Genomic DNA, 22,420 nt, shown 5'->3' on the forward strand with positions numbered 1-22,420 from the left:
GAGAAACAGGTTGCAGACCTTTGCGTAAAGCAAGGTAAAACCCTGCTTGCCAGAGTTGCCATTGTTTAATGTTTTCATCATGTAAAACACTTTGAATTGCCTTGTTGGTGAAAGGCAATTCAGTTTATTAGGCAAGACAAATAAAATTATCTTGCCTAAAATAATAGTCACTGCCTGGATAAGAAAATGGAAAAGCATAACAAAAAAGCAAACTTGTAGGCTTCAGAGCAAAGGCTTAAAATTAACCCATCTAAAGGTAGCTAAATATTTAACTAATTTAAATGATTAGGAACATTAGAACAAAAAACATTTCTTTTTATTCTCTTTGAGATTTTATTATTCGAATGACTGAGATCAAAGCATTTTATTGTAAAAGAAAAATCACATTTGTTGTGTATAAAACAAACTTGAGGAAGACAACATAACATTTTCTTCCATATTTAATAAGAACTGTATCCCCAGAGCAAGATTTGTGACTTAAGCATCATGTGTAAGTCACATGGAGCCATCAATCCCCCACTGCTTGGCCCTTTCGCCACTAACACCATATGAGACTAAAATTCTCTTTTTTTTCTTCTAATAATCCTTGGCTACATGATGCATTTTTTAATTAAACAATATAAACAAACCTTAATGTCAAAATACCAACCAATAAGATATATGCTGAAACTAGCACTTAAGTATGGAAAGTTTATTTTGGATGTTTGCCAGCAATGAGCCTTTAAACTCTTTAACTACACAAATTGAAAACCATCTTAAAAGATTCTCAGCAATTGCAAAGAAATGTAGAAGGACATAAGGATCACTCCAAAGTATCCAATGTAGCCAAAGGCGCCATTCATCCTCTTCTCTGGTTCTGGGAAGAAAGAAATAAACAAAACATTGTAGAACAATAAGTTAAGACAAACTAAAAAGTATTTGTTTTAAGAACATGGTGAGTCAACTGATGCAGATTCACATATCTTTAGCAGATGTTCAGATTTTTTTTTTAATGTATAACCTTTTGCCTAGGTGGTATCTTATGTAAATAATTAAACAAAACTAGGTGAGGAGCAAGACATTTTGCAAGGCATTAGCCTAGGAGACACCGTCTTTTTATAAAATGAAAAAGGCAAGGGTATTTGGGGCAATGTTGTAGAAAGGGGACTTGAAGTATTCTCAGTTGAAGTCCATGTACATAACATATCCAAAATGGGGGTCTTACCTCCAGTGTAGTATCCCCATGCATAGAAGAACCTACTGGTCACCCAAACAGCACCCAGCACAGATGCAGTTAACTAGTAAAACACAGACAATAGAAATCAGAGTCCACAGAAGTAATGTAAATAAAATAAAATAAATAAATAAATAAGTTCATGACATCTGGAGAAAATTCGCCCATCACTGTGACACCATATCTTTCGCAATCGGAGGAATTGGGGTCAAAGACCGCATGATGATTGGCTGCTTGTAGTTGTTCTATGTACATGGAAATAAATACACGAACAAATAACGATTAAGTTGATATAAAATGATAAATACCGGGTACAGACTGGCCGCAATTGTTTGGAAAACGAGCCACTGTGGGTACACCTCTAATGTGTTCTGGTGGGCTCTCTGGATGCAGTTGAACATTTGGTCCTTGTCGCTGTACATTGCGGGATACTGTAAAATAAACAAGCAGTTGCATTAAAAATGTTTTCAAACGAGTTGTAGGCACATCATAAAGACTTTAGAGACTTCTCAAAACTTCTCAATCTCAATCAAGGTACCTTCACTTTGTATTTCGTCCTGGCCTCGATAACCTGTGCTGCCAAATAAACCAGCATAACCCAGCTATATAAATAAATTAAAATCACAAATCCATAGCTGGATGGCACATTAGCGAGGATGTTCATCTTGGAGCAGTTTATCGGCTTCGTGCAGGTTTCTGGAGACGCGGAACAGGAAGTTAGCGAGCGTTCACTCGGTGGTTAACTCCAAGTACTTTAGCCAAAAGCTGTAGACATAGAAGAGTAGAAGCTGCAACGGGTTAGTTGCGCTGTAGAAACCACACGGTCCGCCATATTGTGCGTGGCAACCGCTTCTTGAAGACCATAACACACACACACACACGACAAATACACACGCCCAGACACTCTACAATAGCATTGCAAACTCAACTTAAAAGCATCAGTAAAAATATAAATTCAAACCATCCAAAATAAAATGACAAAACCATCACCCCCAAATTTTTAATCTTTCTGAGTAATTCTAATAAACCAAAAATGAACAATGCATATAATCATAAAAATATAATTGAGAAAATGTTAATTTTATTTAATTCATCTATACTTAAAATAATCAATCGCCATTTAGTTCATTTGATTCCGCTATTTTGTTATGTCAACAATAATAATTTAAAAGGTGAAAGTCACAATTTTATATATTTTATATTTGTTTTTCTTAATGTAACTGCTCTTAATATTATACAATAAAAACTGTGTAAACTGCAGTTTTATAAATATCATGATCAAAATATTTTTTTAAATTTTAATGAATGCCAATATAACTTTAGTAAAACAAATCTATCCTCACAACACGTGACTGTCTTGAACAACTAATAAAAGGTCACAACGCAAGTCTTGATTTTCTTAACTACAGATCTTTTATAAATGTTTTTTTTAACTGAAATATGACAGAATGGAAAACACTTATTCAACTTAATGCTGCATTCAGATGATATATACTGCTCTACATTTTATTATCCAAGTCTCCCCCACATATAAATACTTACAAACATGAAAAAAGTGCATTCCGAGAGTTCATGAGCCATTTACTTTCTCCAAACTGCCCAAATTCTTGTTGTCAAGGTAACCGGAGAAAAATACGTCAAAGATAGTTTGCTTCTAAGAGCGCTTGCTCTGTCATGTTTCCACAAATTTGACGAAGATGTCAAATAAGTTTTTTTTTTTTTTTTTAGCTATTCTTAGCATGAATTTAGTCTCACAATTTTCTAGGTATGAACTTAATTTCCAACTTATTATTAATAATGAATTAATAAGTAAACAAAAAATAAAAAATACAAATCCTACATTTCACCTATATTATTTTAAATAGAAATGCATAGATTTCTAATACATAAAACACGAATAACTGCAGCAAACTTCGTAGTCGTACAATATTACCTACAAATTTTTTATCTCTAGTACACTTTTTTTCTAAAAATGACCATCACAATATGGCGTTGACACAGGACATGGCTATACCTGCGTAGCCTGTTTTCTACGTCTACTCAAAGTAAACAGGAGATGTTACATAAAATGTCGCGAGATCGCCTGCAACGTCTGCGAGTAAGGACAATGATTACATTTTCTCCAATGTAACCCACAAATTGGATAAAGATACATATAAAACATGAGAATAACACTGTGTTGGCATGTCATCACAAGCATGATCTGTTACAAAGTACACAGCTGGGAGATTAAACTGTTATTTCCAGCATCAAATTCAAGCACTGACAACAAACAGCTGATATTTTAATTTAATTTTACAACATACATTGTGTTATTGAAGGGTTAGCAAAGCGATACTTCTGGAACTGCAGAGAATCTCATATCTTTTCTACACTGACCTGCATTTTAAGATGCAACACAATTTTTGCAAACAAATTATATTTACTTCTTTCATAATTAATACTTAACTGCAAACCAAGTAAATCTGTTATAAAATGAATTTAGTACAGCTCTCAAAGTGAGCTGTACTTTGACCTGCAATATGTGAATGATTTAACATAGAGATTTAGCAGTTAAAAACGTTTAACACAGTGGTGTTACTTTTGGGGTAATCCTAAATAAGTAAACATTATTGCAAAAAAAATATAATTTATTAGTTATAACACATAATTCAAATAATATAGGCTTGTTAACCATACGGTTTTTACACAATGGACCATATACTCAACTGTTGTATAGTATGCAGCTAAAAAGGTTGAAATTGTATCTTCACCACTTCTATCAATTTTATGGATTTATTTCGGAAAACCGCATTATGCTGTGCAGTTACATAAGCATCCATTTTACTGAAGTTCGGGTCGTTGAAACTGATTCGATTCTTCTGGATTGTTCAGAAACTGGATTTTCTTTTTAATTCAATCTCAACTTCACAGTCATTTAAAAACTGAAAATAACAAACTTCAAAACATTTACTGGTGATCTAATGTATGACGACTTGAATTTGGAGAAAACTGGGCTTTTCCCTCTGACTTAGAAGTGTCTTATTAGTGAATTGGTCAAAAACGTCGAATCGGCCGGGCAGCACACGAATGGAAATTTCCAGAGGCTTCTTAAAAGCAGTTGCAGCTGCAGTCTCATCGTCATTCGAGTAACAACGACTGGAGGATCAACTTTGGAGGAAGCGCTTTGTTCTTCTTTTTTCAGCATTTGGAAACAAGACAATATATCTGATAGCTTTTTAGCTGTTCCTCTACACTTGCGCCTTGTGAAAACAAACGTTTAAGTGTTTTCTACATACTAGCCGTTTCTGTCGACGTTTTTATAAAGAGACCAACCAGCTACATTTAAACTGGTAAGACTACAGCAACACGCCTATGTTTTCGTTTGTTGAGGGTTTAGTGCTTGTAGAGCATTGTTTTTATGTTTTGTGTAGCTATTTGCTTTTAAATTAATACAGAAGCGTGGTTGTTGAATCGCCCAAAGAATTTCTTGTTAGAAGAACTAGGCCAAGCTACTAGCCTAGCTGTATTAGCGTGCGAGTCTGGAAATTTCCACAGGTCAGCCGTTGGAGTTACGCAACGCTACTGCAGTCGCTAGGTGCCGTATTGTGTAGAATTTAGTTACATCATCCACATTGCTACAGTACATATTCAAATGTATTTGTGTAATAGACTATCTGAACTTAATGAAATCAAGTTACGTTTGCTTTGCATCTATACAGATAGTAACTTTTTAATTTCCATCTCTTTTTCAGCCTTCGGCAGAAAAACTGAGAGATGGCTACACAGGTTGACTCGCACTCTGATATGGCACATGCTCGCCAGAGCGACGGCATCAATGTGATCTTCGACCAGAAGAGCCCAGGTTCTTCAACATCTCGATCTCGCTCACGATCCGTTAGCAGCTCTGCCAGCAGCCGTTCCACTGGTTCTGACTACAGAGGGCGTAAAAGCCGCCGCGGTCGTAACAGGTCTTCATCCTCCTCATCTTCGTCTTCTTGCGGGAGCCGGTCATCCTCTAGCTCCAGGTCCCGTTCCAGGTCCCGATCCTATCCGCGATGCCACCGACATTCTTCTCGCTGTAGATGTGATAACCATCGCAATTATGGCGGCGACCGCTACCGCCGGTCCCCACCCAGGCGCTACACAGCACACTCCCGCTCTTTCAGCCGGTCCCCACCCTGCCGCTACAGGGGACGTTCTCGCTCTTACAGCCGATCCCCACCACGCCACTACAGGGCTCATTCCCGTTCCTACACACGCTCCCCGGTATCAGACAGATATTCCCGTCATCGCAGAAGCTATCGGTCCAGGTCCCGTTCTTGGTCGCCAGCACGCTGGAGTAGATACAGAAGACCTACAAGTCAGCTGAGATGCAGATTCTCTCGATCTCCTTCCATGACCTACAGGGGGCGATCGCGATCCAGGTCATCTGGACGTTCTGTCAGTTTAAGCCTACGTGGTGAGTAGACTTTTTTTTTTTTTTTTCTTAATTTAAATTTTTTTTTTTTTTTGCACAGGTGATGGATAGTATTGATTGAATAACTGTCTTCTCTATTTTCATTGTGGTCCACAGACAAAAGGGAACTCCTTGAAGTTGCCAAGGCCAATGCTATGCGAATGCTTGGAGTGGAGAAGCTGGACCTTCCTGAAAGTGTGAAGCCTATCCTGTCAGAGCAGCCAGCAGCCAGACGTTCTTCACCAGAGCCTGTTACAGGGGTGAGGCATGGCTCCCAAAAGACTCATTTAGAGGTGATTGTTTTTACTAATGATAAAAAAAAGTGCTATAGAAGAAATTACTTCCTCAGTCACTGAGAAATTCTTTGTAAACTTTTTTTTTTTTTTTTTAGCTACAGTACATTATTGGCTTGGTGAAAGTTGCATAGAAGTAAATACACATTTTTTTTTTTTAAATAAATGTAGGTTCTTTTAGATTTAAGTTCCTTACATGATTTTTTTTTTTCCTTGAGCATACCAAATCTTGGTCTAGTTTCTTTTCTTTCTTTTTTTTTTATTTCCTGTCTTTTGTTAACCTGACCCATGAGGGAACACACCTGCTGTCTGTATTTATTCCTGTCTTCATAGATAACATGACAGTGGTCTCCTTCACTCATCGGCACCTGGGATTAAAAGGCTGTCATGTGACATGGGTGACAACCATTTGTTTGCGTTGACATGTTCTCTGACTTTAGATGTTGCAGTATGTTTAATATATGGAATAAGCACAAACCGTTAACATAGCAATTCACTCTAGATTATATGCTAATTGCACAAACATGTAAATAATTTAGTTAGGTGTTAGTTCTGTGCCATTACAATGTATTTATGCTTTCAGATGAAATGGGTTATTGTTACTTAGCAGAATCTGCCACTCGCTGAAGGAGCACAGGCGTGTGGACTGCATTATAATGACTATTCCAGTCAAGACAACCCTTCTCCATATCCTAAAGATAAGTTGGTACACAAGATGTGTGCTGGGGAACTTGCGTCTTGATCACTGTTCCATCACTCTTCCAGTTTAAACAAACTAAACTTTTTTTATTTTTTATTATTTTATACAGCTTCAAGGTCTGTCCTTTAGATAAAATTTAAGTAATGAAGGGCTGCATGAAAGCTGTACTTTGAAAGTGCCATATATTAAGTATAATTGTTTAACTAGATCTTGAAGTCCATCAGTTTGAACTTCAGGTTGTAGTGCAGTTTCTTGCTCATGAGTAACTTGTAATCTGTTTCTCTCCTTGAATTAGGACGAGGCAGAGCCTGGTGTCTCCAGTCCAAGGATGGAAGGCAGGAAAATTGCTTTCAGTGTAAATGTAAGTGACTCAAAAGTGCACAGAGTCAAAACAGTCTGGAATAAAATAGGTGTTTAAAAACTTTTTTTTTTTTTCCCCATTTTCTAGAATTCTGTTGCCAAGCCAACTGTGGTGACTCCGTCTCCTGCAAAGGTAACTCCCAGAGTTGACAGCGTTGAAAGCCGGAAACCTTACGGCCATTGGATTCCCATCAGTTCAGGGCAAAACATCAGTCCAAACAAACACCCTTAAGCTAGTTCTGAGGCTGGGCACATGGACACTGTAAATAATGTACATAGTTTGTGAAAAATTTTGTGGTCATTTTCTTTCAGATGTTAAAGATTTAAATGGGAAGCTGCGAAGAATTCGTTCAGGTGGGATTATTCCTTCTCCTCTGTATTGTGTATTTATTAATAAAGAATTGAATCAAGAATGTCTTTTTTTTTCTTTGAACATTGACAAATTGGATTTGAGTTGTAACATAATGTTGGCAGTGTTACTAAGTAGGGTTATCCCTCAATACTTTCTTAAATGTTTGAAAAGAAACAGTTGAGTTTGTTGAATAAATGTGTACAGTAGCAGTTCCTATAAATCCCACATGATGGCACTGTTTTCTTTAAAATCATGAGCAAATATTATGCCTCTTGACAGGTTTAGATCCTAATCACAAGGGATGTGTGTAATTTAGTTCAGATTGGTTCATAGTTTCCCAGTTCAGTATGATCATCTCTTGTTCCTACCAAACTAATAGATACATTTGCTGATTTGGACATCTGTTACATCTTCTAAAATTGGTATAATCAAACTCAAGCACTTGTCTGTGCTTGGTGTTGTGGCTGTTTTTCAGCAACCCTGAAGGTTGGCGGTAGCCTTGACAGCATCTTGGCACAAGCGCTAGTAAATTATTGCAGAGCTGTGTAATAAATCAAGAAAATTATCACTGCAATAAAATTAATTGCAGTGGAATATCTTGCAGCCAGACTACATGTCCCTGTTCTAACTTGAGCTCAGACAAGTGCTTTGATAGAAAATCTACCTCAAGTCTGTCATGATGCTGTTTTTGTTTTCTAAGTTGGATTAATATTGGAAGTGACACTCTGAAATGGGCCGTAGCAAATGTTTCTAACATTATCCCCAGGTATATCAACCTTGGAGTAAAAACTAAAACCATGCATCTTTATAGAATCCAATTAAAAAAAAAAACATTTCAGAAAAATACTAAATGGGTGTATTTAACCTTCCAAATAGGTCCTGCAGAGGGTGCAATGGCACTTCATTTGCAGATCAAGAATAAGCTAGCATGGGAACCCGTTTGCTCTTCTCAGCCACAGTCACAAGGCTTTCTTGGTCACATCACAGCCCTAGGCAAGTTAGTACCGAGATGAAGGTATGACGGTAGTTAATATTCATTCTTAAGCTTAAAATATTTCAATCATAAGACCACACACACACAGCAAACACAAAAGCCAATAAGGATTACTGCGCAATTAGACATGGTTTATTAAAAAGGGAGGGGGAATTTCTTTTCTAAGGTTTAATACTGTACAAAGTAACAGAAGACAAAATATTATAAGAGATACATATCAGATCAAATCCACCAATCAAAGGACTCAGACTGCTTAAAGCAAAAAAAAAAAAAGGTATCCAGAAAGAAAATCACTGAGGTGATGGTACAGACTAGACGGCTGTTCCTCTCTCCAAGTTCTGTTTGATCTCTGCTGTGTATTTGCCATAGAAGCGCTCTGCCTTCTTGTTGAACTTGGCGTTCCTTTCGTTGATGTAGTCTATGTCTGCATCATCGTTGTACGCCCTGCGCCGGCTGTATTTGGCACGCTTCTCAATCCTGACAATCGCAAAAAAAAACAAAACCCAAAACAAAACATGAAGGACTGCATGAACCAGTGCGGCCCCTATCCATGGCATATCCAATAACAATAATTGTCTGCAAGCAATATTTTTGGGGGCATGTGCTTAAATTTGGTAGGGTGAGTGGGGACGGAAAACCTAACACACACATACATGCTCCAAGGAAAATACTGTCAATTTGTGAGCTCCTACTCTTGATTCACCATGTCTTCAAAGCATTATTGTGCGTCATCCCTGGCAGCTAAGTCCTTGTCTAATGTTCTACAGTTGCATCTCCAACATAAGTCTAGGACTGTCAAATACAGAACAACTTGGGGAACCACTAGCAATCAAAAGTTAAGAAGCCCAAACATTAAAACTTAAGGCACACCAGATCGCAGACACTTTTTAAAATAACTTTATATATACACACACAAGGAAAAACTAAAGTATGTGTCGAAATGCACATTACAAATTGCTTCAAAAAGCAAAATAAGGAAATACAAGATTACTTGCAAGATGTAATGGTAATACTAGGTACAAAAAACATCTGCTATCTACACTGACAGGTTTGTCAATGTACGGTAGATAGAATAAATGGGGAAATTTAAGCATTTCCTCATAAATTTTAATATTAACTGTTGGTTTGGACCAGGATTTATACCCTGGAGTTGATTTTGTTTCAAATTAGATAGGCTCTGGTCTATCATAGAAGCCAACTTAAATCGCTGACATTTACTGTATCGCCACACTATGTTTGTGGTGTGCCAGTGTGACTCAACTCGCTCTCATTCTGAGATAAATGAAAAACAGGAATTGTTTCAATAGCCTGAGCCAATGATAAGTACCAAAGTTAAGGTAGATTTCCAACATTTGCTTTTCTAAAAGGGGTTTAAGGCTGGGTAACAGGGTATTAACAAGGACTTAGTGTTTCTTCATAATTTTAGCTTCCTATGCCATTCCTCTGCTCTTTTCAAACCAAGATGGATCAGTTGATCTGAGAAAGCTGCCATGTCAGACTGGCACTGGATTAGAAGCTCAAATCATCTAAAGGTCAAGACATAATAGAGAACTTCAATAAATTTACAACTGTGACTTACTGTTTCTCAACATCCTCCACCATGCGGTCAATGCCCTCTTTTGTGGGAACGTGGCTGCCATAGCTCAGGCTATTGGACGTGGGGTAGAAATCCTCACCGCTGTGAAGCAGCACCAGCAAAAGAATTAGAAATGCATAACCAAAGATAACCAGCATTTTGACACACTTAAACTGACTTTTCTATTCCACCATTGTGATTTCAAGCATCCAAAGAAGGAAGATGATGCTGCTTCTGGGCATACGTGACAGTGGACTCTTTTGCTAGGGTGCATGTGGTAGCAGTAAAAGGGTAACAAGCCTCCAGGCACCAAAATCCTCTTGACATTAGCATGCATGTCCTGTGCATCTACACTTAAAATTTTTTTTATACTGGATTGTGTAACCATGTCAAAATAAAATCCAATTGGCAAATTGAAAAGTGCATGGCTGATCATCGACTAAACTCTTCATGAACACATGATGGCTGACTTCTGAGTTGGTTGCACTGGGCCAATAGCTACTATTCATCTTTTTTATTTGAGATTTCACTTATGCCCTTCAATCAACTTCAGGATCCTTATTTAGTTTTTTTGTCACACAAATTTTTTATAATAGACATAACTGATGTGATAATGTGAGTTAACAAAGGCCAGTTCAAACGATAACATTATACATTGAATATGTTTTTGTTTTTCTTAAAAGCTGTTAGTTTTATGCCAAATGTGAGACAAGCCTGTCTATTGTTTTTGATCATCAATGGGTTTCACATTAGAACTCGTGCAAGGATGCCATTTCGGATGAGTCCCTTTTTATTGTTGAATCATGAACACTGCAAAAACACAATCTAACAAAGTAGTTGGTCTGGTTTTCAGTGCACTTGAAATATGACAAAACCGTCTCAAAAGGCACTGAACTAATCTGCTGGTTCCACTGGGACTGAAAATAAAGCAAAATCATTAAGCAATGTTTTACTTAAAACAAGCTCTTATAGCTTGTTTTAGTTACCTGTGTGTTAGATTAGTCTTATTTCAAGTGTACTAAGATAATTATAATAGAAAATAGACCACAGATACTTGGTAAGATTTTGTGTTTTTGCAGAAGACATAATATAACATGGTGTTACCATACATGTTCTATTTAACAAATTTCTGAACTTAACTGGTCTGGCTGTAATCAGTCATTTGAGTAAAACTGAACTTGGCATCTCAAAAAATGTTAAATCGCATACAAAACTCAATTTTGAACACACTTACCTTTCCTCCCTTTGCTTCTCATAGCTTTGCAAATCTGGTCTGATTTGCTTGGTGAGTCTCTGGTACTGTCGGAATTGGGCCTCTGCATAACCTGTAGTCCATTGTGTGTGTGTGTATTTGTGGGAGATGGCAAGATAAAACCCAAAAAAAAAAAAAAAAAATTATAATTAGTGGAACAAACAGCAAGCAGGCACGAGGCACAGCAACACAAGCTGCAGCTGGTTAAGCAGGGCCAAAGAGGCATATTTCCTCCTCCCATCATTTCTCTTGAATCCCCTCTGGTGGAGGGAGACTGAGACATTGGATGACAGCCACATTCAGCAGCAAGTTCTTTTCTCTACAGATTAAATTGGGAGATGTATTGCATATTGCATCTATGTGCTTATATGGCGTGCTCGTTACTTCACAATCTGCCATCATGGAAAACTGGCCATACAAAGAGCCAGGATGTTTCTCACTCACACACTGAAGCACAGTGGAAGAACAGAATCCCAGCACTCTGCTTTTGGAATCGACACACTACATTGCATTACTAATCACTAGAAGAAAAGGGTTCCAAAGCGTGAGAACAGGGTTACCCACGCCCAAAATAAAACCGTTTGATCTAAATGGCATTCCCTAGAATGTTAATTCCAGATATAGTTAAAACGCTCACAGGAGGATTCCAGAGTGAATGTAATCTGGAACTGACAGCGATTTTAGTGTGTGACACAATGTTTGGTAATAACATTAGCTGTGAAAGATCCTAAACAGAGATCAGATCAGATAGATAAGACTGCCGCCTGTAGTTCAAACTAAAGTGAATCCCATGAATTGATCATTGATTTAAAATATAGAATTCTTGTGGTTCCTTCAAGTTATGGGACCTAATCTTATTAAGACGGGATGGAACATGTGCACAAACTCTCTTCTCCCTCCCCCCCAAAAAACACAACTTATGCCTTCTTTCTCATTTAATATTGCTGCATTATGCACAATTTGACAACCCAATATCGGACAAATTTTCCATTTAGTATAACAAAAGAGGATAGAAAAACAGCATTTAACATTATTTACTAGCCGTTCTACCCAGAGCCATCATCAATTATTAGTTTTCTGCAGGAGTAATGTAAAGACATATCTGTTGGAGAGTAGCTGCCTTAGAAATTTGGCATTTTCCATGAAAGACTATTTTACTTTAAACAGCTTTTTAAAGCTTTTCATTTTTAAACAGGTTAACTGCACAGTAAATAAATGCTTCTTTACTTTGTAACAGGGTCCACAAAGAGGCGCTGTGAGGTGAAAGTGTGACATGTTCACCAAATGGAAGTTTATTCTGATCGCTGGTCCCAATTCAACCGATTCTGTCTATTCCTAATATTAGATATTTTTTTTATCTGTTAAAGCTATTTTATCTTGATAAAAACTTACGTTTTACAACATATACATCATTGTCATAACAATTTATCTCTGAATAAAGCAGAGGAGAAACATGAAACTGGACACCATAAGTTAGATATAGTATCAGTGTCCTTATTTAGTATTATCTGATTAGCTTTGTTGTAGGTAGTATGATCCCAGTGAGTACTAGGCAACTTGGATCCTGTTGTATTGTGACCACTGAATGAAAATTAGTGAACATCTTCAAATGGCTGACTTGTAATGCAGGTGAAACCAAGAAGAACCGAGATGTTTTCTTTCAATGTCTAAGTGAAGCCATCAAACCTGCGAATCCTGTGTCCGGATTCTTCTTCTTCTTCTTCCTCTCCCATCGCTCAGCCTCATCAGCAGTGACGTCCAGCAGCTTCACTCTGTGATAGTCCTCACCACGAGCCGCACATTCCTTGAAGGTAAATGCTCAGTCAGAGCTGCACAATATATCAAACCTCAATCTTCGCTGCAATATCAACGTGTGCAATGTCTCAATCACAAAAGATTGCATTGATAGGTGTCAATGAAAGAAACGCACTAAAACTCTATGAAAACTTATTTTCCAAACTCTAAAGTTTTGAAAATAAAAAGGATGAGTTTATTACAAATTCTAAGGCTTTTTACAAGATGCCAAAGAAAGAGCCAGTCTAGAAAACAAAACAAAAAACTGAATAATAATTATGTTTACTACAATTAAAGTTATTTATTCCCTTTATTTTTTAGGTTCTCTACCATTCTGTATGAATTGCAATACAAATGCTATGATGATTAACATTATGACTGTATTAATTATTTTTATAAAAACAGAAAACCAGCAGGTATTACTACCGTTGCTACAGTAATTGATTATTACTGATAAACAGCAGCTGTTTCATGTTGTACACTTTGATTTAAAAGTTTGTGTGAATATCATGATACCATGGCATTTTTGCTCAAGGAATTCAAACCATGAGAATTTGATTCCAGCCTATGCATAACAGTGTCAAGAGATGAATCAGCGGAGTACTTCTTGAACGCACATTTTGGAAACTTCTGTCTCTTTAGTGAAGCAATAATAAAGAAATGCATCAAAGGCAATAAGATAAAATTTTGTGATTTTAAAAAACCTTTATTGTGAAAGGCTAACTGGTAACCATCTGCTTTAAGGTACAATCAAAAACTACAAAAACACCTGTAAATTTCTTGTTCTACCAAGATTGATTTCCTGCAATAATAAGCGTGGAAAGAATTATGATGACAGAGTATAAAGACGGAAATAAATAAATCAAGACTTCCTAATAGGAAAAGCTTCGCAAACTAACAATAAGAAACTAAAGAGTGGCCCAATGTTTTTAACGCAGTACTGTATTAGACCTAGTGGAAAATACCTTTTTCTTTTCATCTTCAGCAAGCTCCCACTCCAACCTGGATTTTTTAGCTTCCCAGTTTGAAGGAAGTTTCAGTCTCTTGTCCTCCTCCACTACCTCCTGATGATTTTGTTTACGAGCCTCATTCTGCAATGGAAATAGGATTTATAGGAAGATATTTTGTTTTATGTCGATGAGGTCCACACAGAGACGCTTAAACGGGTATTTCCATAAGCTATTTGTCTTTTACCGAAAAATACAGATGAATCTGTCTAACTGAATGCCAGATTCATTTAGCTCTGCGAAATGAATCAGGCAACAACTCACCCGTTTAAAATGCAACTCTCTGAATTTACGTAGTCTTTCTTCTCTCTTCTGGGAAGCCGCAGTTTCTGTCGGTTCTTCTTCAGTAGCGGCAACTGTGCCCTTGAAAAAAGAAAAACGTCAGGATTTATACACAAGGCGACGCAAATTAATCGTTTATTGTGATCATTTTTTAAAATTACGGTCTTCATAGCCGAACACAGCTGACAGATTAAAAGTTAGTTAGCATGCAGGCTAACTACAGTTAGCTTAGCACAATAATACGACATTTTAAACAACAACAATTCAACTAAGCAGATTCACCTCTTATATAAACAATCAACTAACAATACTTACAGAATGACTTTTAGCTATACAAATATATTCCCCATATAAATAACATTATAATACGACTACCTTACTACAGGACGCCATTGTTCTTCTTGCTTCAAGAACAAAAAACAATCGGAAATACGTCAGCGGTACCGGACGTTACGAAAGTATAAAGGGATGCGATGAGAAATAACAAAAACACAATTCACTGTTTTATTCTTTTAAGAAAGAATTTTAGATATATTACAGAGTAATTAAGAAGGCATATTTTTAAACCAAGGGTTTATAACAAGCTTAGGTCTAACAGGGGCAAAAATAGTCTAAATAGAAAAACTACACAGAAACTGAAGGCGTCTCAGACAAGCAACTCTAAATCTAATATTAAACACTCGGCAATTTTTGCATTTTTGTTGTTTCTGCTTTAACGCATTCCACATTCGCAGTACTGTTCAATTTATGTTCAGTTTAATTCAGTTTATTTTTTATAGCACCAATTCACATCATATCAAGACACTAGAAAAGAAAAAGAAAAACTCAAAAACAATTCAGTCCAGTCATACAGACATTCCTATTGGTCCTACTTATCAAGCAATTCAGGCTTGATAATTAGGTTGTTATTCAAAATGCTTTAAGACGTTTTCTGTCTATTCAATTGACAATTGTAGTTAGCCTGTTGTCTCTGCATACAAGAATTAGGAAAGGTGTCATTTCCACATTAAAGCTCTTACTTTTGATGGAAACAGAAGATAGAAGTAGCCACCAGGACGTCTTTCCGGTTCCTTGGTCTTCACTTCAGTTTCCTGTTGTTTTTGATTGAAGCAAAGATCAATAGGCTGCTCGAATGAACCTTCTCTATCAGTGTGTGCTTATTAGCTTTGAATCACAGGTTACCCTGCAATTATTATGCCTCTGCATTTGCTATAAAAAAAGTAACATATAAAACACTCATTTGTGCATCAGTATTTGACTAAATTGTGCAATATGATCCCATTTTTCATTTCTGCTGTAGAGTTTAGGATTTAGAACTCCTGATAAGTTTAACATTTGTAGACAATTTGTCAAACTTAACACCTGAAGCTCTGAGTTACAGGTAAAAAGTTGCTATTTTGGATGACCCATTGAGTTCAGTCACTGTACAATGTTTAAATGTAATATTCATCCTGAGGAGACTATGATAAATATAATCAAATAGGTCTCATAAATCAAAAGAAGACGCCTACCAACACACATTGTGCAGGTGGTTTTAATTTGTGTGATTAAATACGAGCAGCTGAAGAACAGACTCACATTCAGGATACACATGGAATATAAAGAAAAAATAAAATGAGGATATCCTCTATTAGAATGGGGACTTTCCGTCACCCAAATATTTTTATTGAAATGTTTTTCTCAATAAATACATAAACCTACAGACATAGGACATAACCTACAGACATACAGACAAAAATACAGACCTTAGATCTGGACTTTATTTATTTATTTATTTATTTATTTATTTAAGAACAATAAATAGAGAAGAATAAAAGCAAGAAAGAAGAAAAAAATTAAAACAAATTATTATACCCAATTGACATGCAATTTTATATTTCCTGTTCGAAAAAAGGAGCAGCTCCTTTTTAAACAGTTTTTTAAGTTGGTTTATAGTTGTACTTTTTTGAACTCATCATTCAATCTATTCCAACATCTACTCCTATGATTGGGCCATTCTAACACACTGACATACTGGGAGCTGTTATAAATGATCTCTAGTGGAACGGTCTTTAAGTTATTTGATGAATTAAATCCTACGATTGATGCACAGTTCCTAGTACAATTGATTACTTCATAACATGGTAGCCATCATTCTGCTTTAATGATGAAGCTATGAGCATTCATATGTAAAATATGTTTTGATTTTAACCATTCCATTGTATCTCTGGCTGTATGTTTATGATTGTTATCCTTCCTGAAGTTGAATCTCTGCTCTTGTTTCAGCTCTTTTGCGGTTTCTTACCTTATATTTAGTTTAATCCATCTTCCCATCAACTATCTAGCTTCCCTGACCCTGTAGAAATGCTTTCCCATGGGACAATCTTCCATCACCACGTTTCATTTTTAGCATGATTTAATCAGAGATTTGAAGTGTTAGTTTTCTAATATACTTTTTTTTTTTTTTAAAGTTCAATGTTGTTCTCATCTCAATGGAGCATCTTCCACTGTTGCATGTGTGTTCTACGTGACTTCAGGCAAACTGAAAATGCGACAGCTTTCCTTCAACAATGGATTTTTTCATTCTTCTCTTTCATATGTGTTCTATCATCAGAGCCAAGTTATTACACATACAAAATACTGGCAAAGATGTTGTATACTAAAAACAAACAACTATCTGCATTTCAGCTAATTTTAGTAAACAGCACAACATCAAAAACAGAAATGTTGCATTTTACAGAAATGTCTTTGCATATAATTTTGAACTATCCAGTTTTGCTTTTTATCTTGAAGTTTAGATTGATAGAAATCTTACCAGAATGTTGGAAACTGGAACAACAGACAGACAGCAATTAAGAATATGGCTTGAGGTTATGAAGTGAGACGCATGAAAGGTCAAGCATAAAGTCATCTGTGCACCACACTGAGAGACTGTTTAGACCCTCTGAAGCTCAATTATCACGCTTGTTTTTTGGTTGCAAAAAACAGAATCTGCCATATATTACCAATGAGTTTTAGTTTTACCCATGAGGTTACGAGTATCAGACCAGGTTTTTGAACATGGGACCTCTAAACATAATTTTATGAGCTGATCAGAAGACAAAAGGAAACACTTTCAAGAGCCATCTGAGCATGTTTGACTTGCCAAAATGGATGTGCTCCCTGTTTGATTGCATTATACTAATAGAGCTCCTTTGGAGGATGTAATTAAGTGGAGTTTATAGTCTTAGATTAAAGCATCCTGTAGATCACAGGCAATGTTAATGGAGTGATGCATTTTCGCTGGAAACCAGATGGGAGCACATCACAACAGAGCAAAACATCATTGGGTGCAGTAATGGGCACGGCTATACTATTGCCATGCAAACAGGAAAACATCTTCATAATGAATGACTCTCGCGTAAGAAGGAGAAAAGTGACCGCCATAAGAAAGAGGATGGGGAAATTCAGCATTTCCTCTGTATTTAAATGCACTTCCAAAACAATAGTGAGAGTGGGGTTTATGACTTTTAAATCTCCTGACATAAATACAGAACAAGCGTGAGAGTTCACAATTCGCTGAGTTATTCTTCCTTTATTGTTTTGTTGGATTCATCTATGCACGATTTGCTGGTCTCAAGTATTCTCACATGTTACCCTCCCTTTATTGTGATTTTACTCATTTCCCTGAAAGTTTCTCCAGCATGTTGATCCAGGGCAGAAATAAATTAATCCAAGAAACATGTTGCTGGAAAGAGCCATTCAAAATAAGAGTTAGAAAACAGTTGGTTTTAATTAAAAACACAACATACACATCGAGTGAGCAATCACATATCAACTTTCAGCTATCACAGTATCTCAATATGTTCACTGTGACGGGTTTTTTAGAGAACATCAAAAATGATTTTATCTTTTCTTTTATTTCAATTCAACCTTGTTGAATATTGTGAAATACAATAGAAATAGCAGAAATCCTGTCACAAAAGTAAGAAAAATATAATTTGTGATTTCACTGATGTTGAATGTATCAAATTCTATATCGCAGAACAGATAAACATTGGTTTAGTTCAACTGACTGCAGAGAATGTGTATTGCCTCATAATTGATATTTATGTACTATATTCTTCAATGGTTTAAAAAATTTAAGCCATGACTTAAATGTATATTTTGAATCTATTGAGTTTAATTGAATGTATTTATTTGATGGCACATCAAAACAAATTTCATTTCAAGGTGAAATTTGCTCAATTCATATCTAGTCCTATTTATTTTAGGTCTTACAAGCTGACCCCACGTCACCCTAGCTGCGTTTCCATTAACAGTAAAATTGCGCAAATTGAAATTACAAAAACAAATTTGCTTAATAGAAACATGACAATAATAAAACAAAAACTCATGTTTTTCAATAAAAAGTTTTTGCACTAGTGGTTTTTCGGCCATATCAAAATAAATGCATTTGGGAAAACTGCAATGGAAACACTTTTATTGTGTCACATGAGTCATGTGATCAACAGCCGCATGTTGCTACTGGCGAAAATGTTAAAGAAGACAACAGGAAGTAGTAGTAGGATGGTGGTTTGTTTCTGTTTTTTTCCAGCTTTTTCTGAGCTCTCAGACTATCGCACAATTCATAAAAAGTTGTGTGTTAATCCATTCTGTAAAATCACACTGCTCCCAAGTATAAGAACCTGGTGTGTATATATTTATATATATATGTATATATATATTTATATATATATGTATATATATATAGGTTTTGCCATTAATATTTCAAAACATAAGTAGTGAAATATAGCTGATTAGAGTCGTCACTACTGGAGTTATTTAGTTGTCTAAATTCAATTTTGGGAACACTCATCCACTGTGTCGCACTTTTACAATATTTTATGTATGTTTCAATAATCATCCAGAACACGAACTACGTGCAGGACGTTTTTTCCCATTCAACAGTGTTGTATTAAATGTCCAGGTAGTGTAGAATACATTTGTCAATTTCTTGTCATGAGCTTATAAAAATATCTTTGGTCTCAAAATACACAGATTTGCTTTTAATTTGAAATCCAAACTGAAAGTTTGACAGGGAAAATGCAGGGATCTCAGTGCTGTTGTCATTTCCATTTAAAGCACACTGAACTACGGTACAACAAGGATCTCACATATGTCAAGGCCACCCAAAAATGCTGAACAGTCACTCTTTAATATTAACTTTTCCATTCAAGCAAATCAGCCCTGAAACGGAGTAACATTATATCTGCAAATAAATTGCACTTTGGGGGCAGATTTATAAATTTGAAGCAGACCTCACGGGGCTTTGTGACGGTTTTTCATTAATCAACCCAGACATGATTGTAGTTTAGCTTTCTACATACTGTGAATGAAATACCATACGTTTCTTTAATGTACACAGAAATGAGTTTGGCTGGAGTCGTTATCTCACTCTTTTAATAAGAGTTCCTCCATTGTAGATAGCACACATGGGGGCAGGGCCTTGTAATCTGCAGGCAGCTGCTCCACATCTGGAACTTAATATAAACATCATGGCCAATAAAATCATTCCATTTCCTTAATTACTATTCCTGTCATTTCCGCACTAAATGAAAAGTTATTAATTCAGGGCCAACACAAACAGGCTTCTCCAGAACGAGGAGCTGCTCCTGAAGCGCCGCCACCCCGACTACACGCTGCCGTCACTGGACTGAAACCACAAGCTCCCGCCTTTCTTTTGGCAGCACGGGTGCGTGCGTGTAGGTGAGTGTGTGTGGCACATAGAACAGAGGCCAGGACGACCCAACATGATCGGAAAACAACATGGCGTCTTGTTTTCCGTCGCTTACAAATGTCCAGAGCGGTGCCAGCAAAATCATGGCAGGCAGACAGCTTCATGTACACTCTCTTCCTTTCATCTCTGCTTTGCCTTGTGTTTGACACGTGTGTATCAACACCCAGTTTATTCATGCTCTGTGATATGCCTCTTATTCCCGTTTTTCACAGAAGGCGGTTGAAATAACATGCAGTGTGATGATAACTATTTAAGGAGTATTCTTGGAAAGCAATTTGAAGAGGTCAAATGTCACGTTGTGAATTTTCTGCCGAGGCATTCCCCACAGCTTGCCTTGGGAAAGTACGTATTGAATATGTCAACACTTTTTCCCAGTAAATATATTTCTAAGGGCTCTATTGATGTGAAATTTTCACCAGATGTAGATAACAACACAAGAAGTTCTCACATGCAAAGAAATCAACACAAATGAGTCAGGAAAGTATGTTATGTGTAATAAAATGGAGTGATGCAGATAATGAGTATTGGGCACACTTTCTAAAACCCATTAAATACTTAGCAGAAAAAAACCCTTTCCTGTATAGTTGCATTCATAGCTCAGCAATGAACACCAATGTTAAATTTAAGAAGCCAATCAATGCCGCTGCCTTAGGTAGTTAACCTAAAGCCTGTGGATTCTGTAGAACTATGGATTTATTTATCGTTCACACAATAGATTTTGAATCTAATCATTCAGGAACACAAATAGCTGAATGGCTGTGCTCTAATAGGATTCAAGTGTACCTCTTCAGCTTTATTGCAGATTTCAGTCTTGAGGTCGACTGAATAGCTGGACTATAGTGAAGCTCAGGGGAGAAATGTTGGCTTCATCACTCTAAAAACGTTTGAATTAATATGAGTTGCAACAACATTTAATTTCCTAATTTCAAATTTAAGGTTGCAAAAGGCTTAAGTGATTACTGTATTTTGACTGAATTGTTTTACAAAACCTTCACACTGTGAAACCGTTTTGCAGGTCATCACTGAATAGGGTGACATTAAATTGCATTGATAAGGAGCAAGACTAATTTCTGCATTTCAAGTGCCTGATATAACTCCTTCTTTATGTGTTCAATTCTTACTCCATGTGTTATTCTGTCTTATTACATATAAGGTCATTATAGACTAATCTGTTCTTATTTTTAAGTGTAAATAGGTATACCTGTTGTAAATAGCTGTGAATTTTATATTTATATCCTCTTTACAAGCATTCAAATAGTTGTAAAGTGACAAGTAGCATAGTACAAATAGTAAAATATTTAAGTAAAGTCATTTCATGGGGTCAAATGTCATCTTGTTGCCTTTACAAATTAGAAGGCCTCGAAAATAGTCACCAGCATCACATTTAAAATATACCTAGAAAACGTTGATAAATTGGGACAATTGATAACTAAATGATCTTTATGTTTGCACAAACGACAGTGTATTCATCTATTTGTTGGCATTTGACTCACTCAGTTCCTCAATTCCTCATAGGCAATATAGATAATGATGTATGTGATTTGACATGGCTGCTCTGACTCCAACTGAAGCCATTCACTAGCCAAGAAAAGAAGAGGATCGGGTGAGCCACACATATACTTACACAAAAGATGCATGTATGCACTCAAATACCACCAGTTTTGTAGTCAATGCTTTTGCTCCACCACACACACAATTAAAGTCCCAATTAAAGGCCATTATGGGTTTTTCCACTAGCAGCCAACCGCAGGGGGAGCAGCTCCTCGGCCCGAACGTTGCGGGCGCACAGATGTCTCCTGTGTTGTCATCCAAAGGAACTCAGGCTGATCCACAAACTTTATGATCATAATTACTGATCAAAATTAAAGTGCAGCAGCAATATAAACTCAAAGGATTGGAGTAATAAAAAAAAGTTTCCTGATTCCAGTAAGCAGTGCCAAGTGGGACCAGGAGGCAAACTCTAACTGATTATTATTCTCATTTAACACCAGAGGGAGCCATTTTCATTGTATTTCAGCAGAATCTGAGCGATATTATTGAATAGAAAAGCCACATTTTCACGCCTAATTTAACCAAATTCTGTTTCCCACAGCCGCAATGAGCAGAAGATTTTAGTTCGCACTCCAGATGAAAGCGCTGGGGTCGTATTTCCCCTATGAAGCTTCCATTCACCGCTGTACCCACACACGAGTTCAACACAAGTGTCTTCCCTTGAGCGGGGGCCCAAAAGTGTCATGGGTTTCCGCTTCTGAGTTCCCATCCTCTTCCCCAGTGACCTTAATGAGAGAGTTAGGCTCTCATCTGGCCAAACAATACGCTGTTGTATACGGCTGTGATAAGAGGTGGCCGCTCAACAGCCTGTGGACATGCAGCTGCGTAGGCGAACAGCCTTCCCTGTTTGTCCTCGGCATGACACGCACAA

The 22,420-nt window shown here is 36.8% G+C and overlaps 3 protein-coding genes across 8 annotated transcripts; 1 reads left to right on the top strand and 2 right to left on the bottom strand.

The window, feature by feature from the left end:
- Positions 1-69: 69 nt before the first annotated feature.
- On the bottom strand, positions 70-2,846 carry mgst3b (microsomal glutathione S-transferase 3b). 3 transcript variants are annotated; one of them, XM_044141982.1, is made up of 5 exons: positions 2,756-2,846; positions 1,752-1,978; positions 1,522-1,644; positions 1,205-1,277; positions 70-856 (listed from the first exon to the last, which is right to left on the bottom strand). In XM_044141982.1, the coding sequence occupies exons 2-5, from the start codon at positions 1,875-1,877 to the stop codon at positions 756-758; spliced, it is 423 nt and encodes a 140-aa protein (XP_043997917.1). In that variant the 5' UTR covers positions 1,878-1,978; positions 2,756-2,846; the 3' UTR covers positions 70-755. The 3 variants fall into 3 exon arrangements, with proteins under 3 accessions (XP_043997917.1, XP_043997915.1, XP_043997916.1); XM_044141980.1 differs by having other exon boundaries at positions 351-856; positions 1,752-2,001; positions 2,756-2,830; XM_044141981.1 differs by having other exon boundaries at positions 351-856; positions 1,752-1,909; positions 2,756-2,825.
- Positions 2,847-4,289: 1,443 nt separating this feature from the next.
- On the top strand, positions 4,290-7,417 carry rsrp1 (arginine/serine-rich protein 1). 4 transcript variants are annotated; one of them, XM_044141969.1, is made up of 5 exons: positions 4,290-4,545; positions 4,948-5,654; positions 5,769-5,944; positions 6,940-7,005; positions 7,093-7,417. In XM_044141969.1, the coding sequence occupies exons 2-5, from the start codon at positions 4,970-4,972 to the stop codon at positions 7,234-7,236; spliced, it is 1,071 nt and encodes a 356-aa protein (XP_043997904.1). In that variant the 5' UTR covers positions 4,290-4,545; positions 4,948-4,969; the 3' UTR covers positions 7,237-7,417. The 4 variants fall into 4 exon arrangements, with proteins under 4 accessions (XP_043997904.1, XP_043997905.1, XP_043997906.1 ...); XM_044141970.1 differs by having other exon boundaries at positions 5,769-5,911; XM_044141971.1 differs by lacking the exon at positions 7,093-7,417 and having other exon boundaries at positions 6,278-6,962.
- Positions 7,418-8,460: 1,043 nt separating this feature from the next.
- syf2 (SYF2 pre-mRNA-splicing factor) lies at positions 8,461-14,701 on the bottom strand. The gene is made up of 7 exons (XM_044141976.1): positions 14,637-14,701; positions 14,244-14,342; positions 13,938-14,063; positions 12,865-12,982; positions 11,161-11,251; positions 9,930-10,028; positions 8,461-8,827 (listed from the first exon to the last, which is right to left on the bottom strand). The coding sequence occupies exons 1-7, from the start codon at positions 14,652-14,654 to the stop codon at positions 8,662-8,664; spliced, it is 717 nt and encodes a 238-aa protein (XP_043997911.1). The 5' UTR covers positions 14,655-14,701; the 3' UTR covers positions 8,461-8,661.
- Positions 14,702-22,420: the final 7,719 nt, after the last annotated feature.

The sequence above is a fragment of the Gambusia affinis genome, linkage group LG16 (genome assembly GCF_019740435.1).
Source record: "Gambusia affinis linkage group LG16, SWU_Gaff_1.0, whole genome shotgun sequence".
Classification (NCBI taxonomy): Eukaryota; Metazoa; Chordata; class Actinopteri; order Cyprinodontiformes; family Poeciliidae; genus Gambusia; species Gambusia affinis.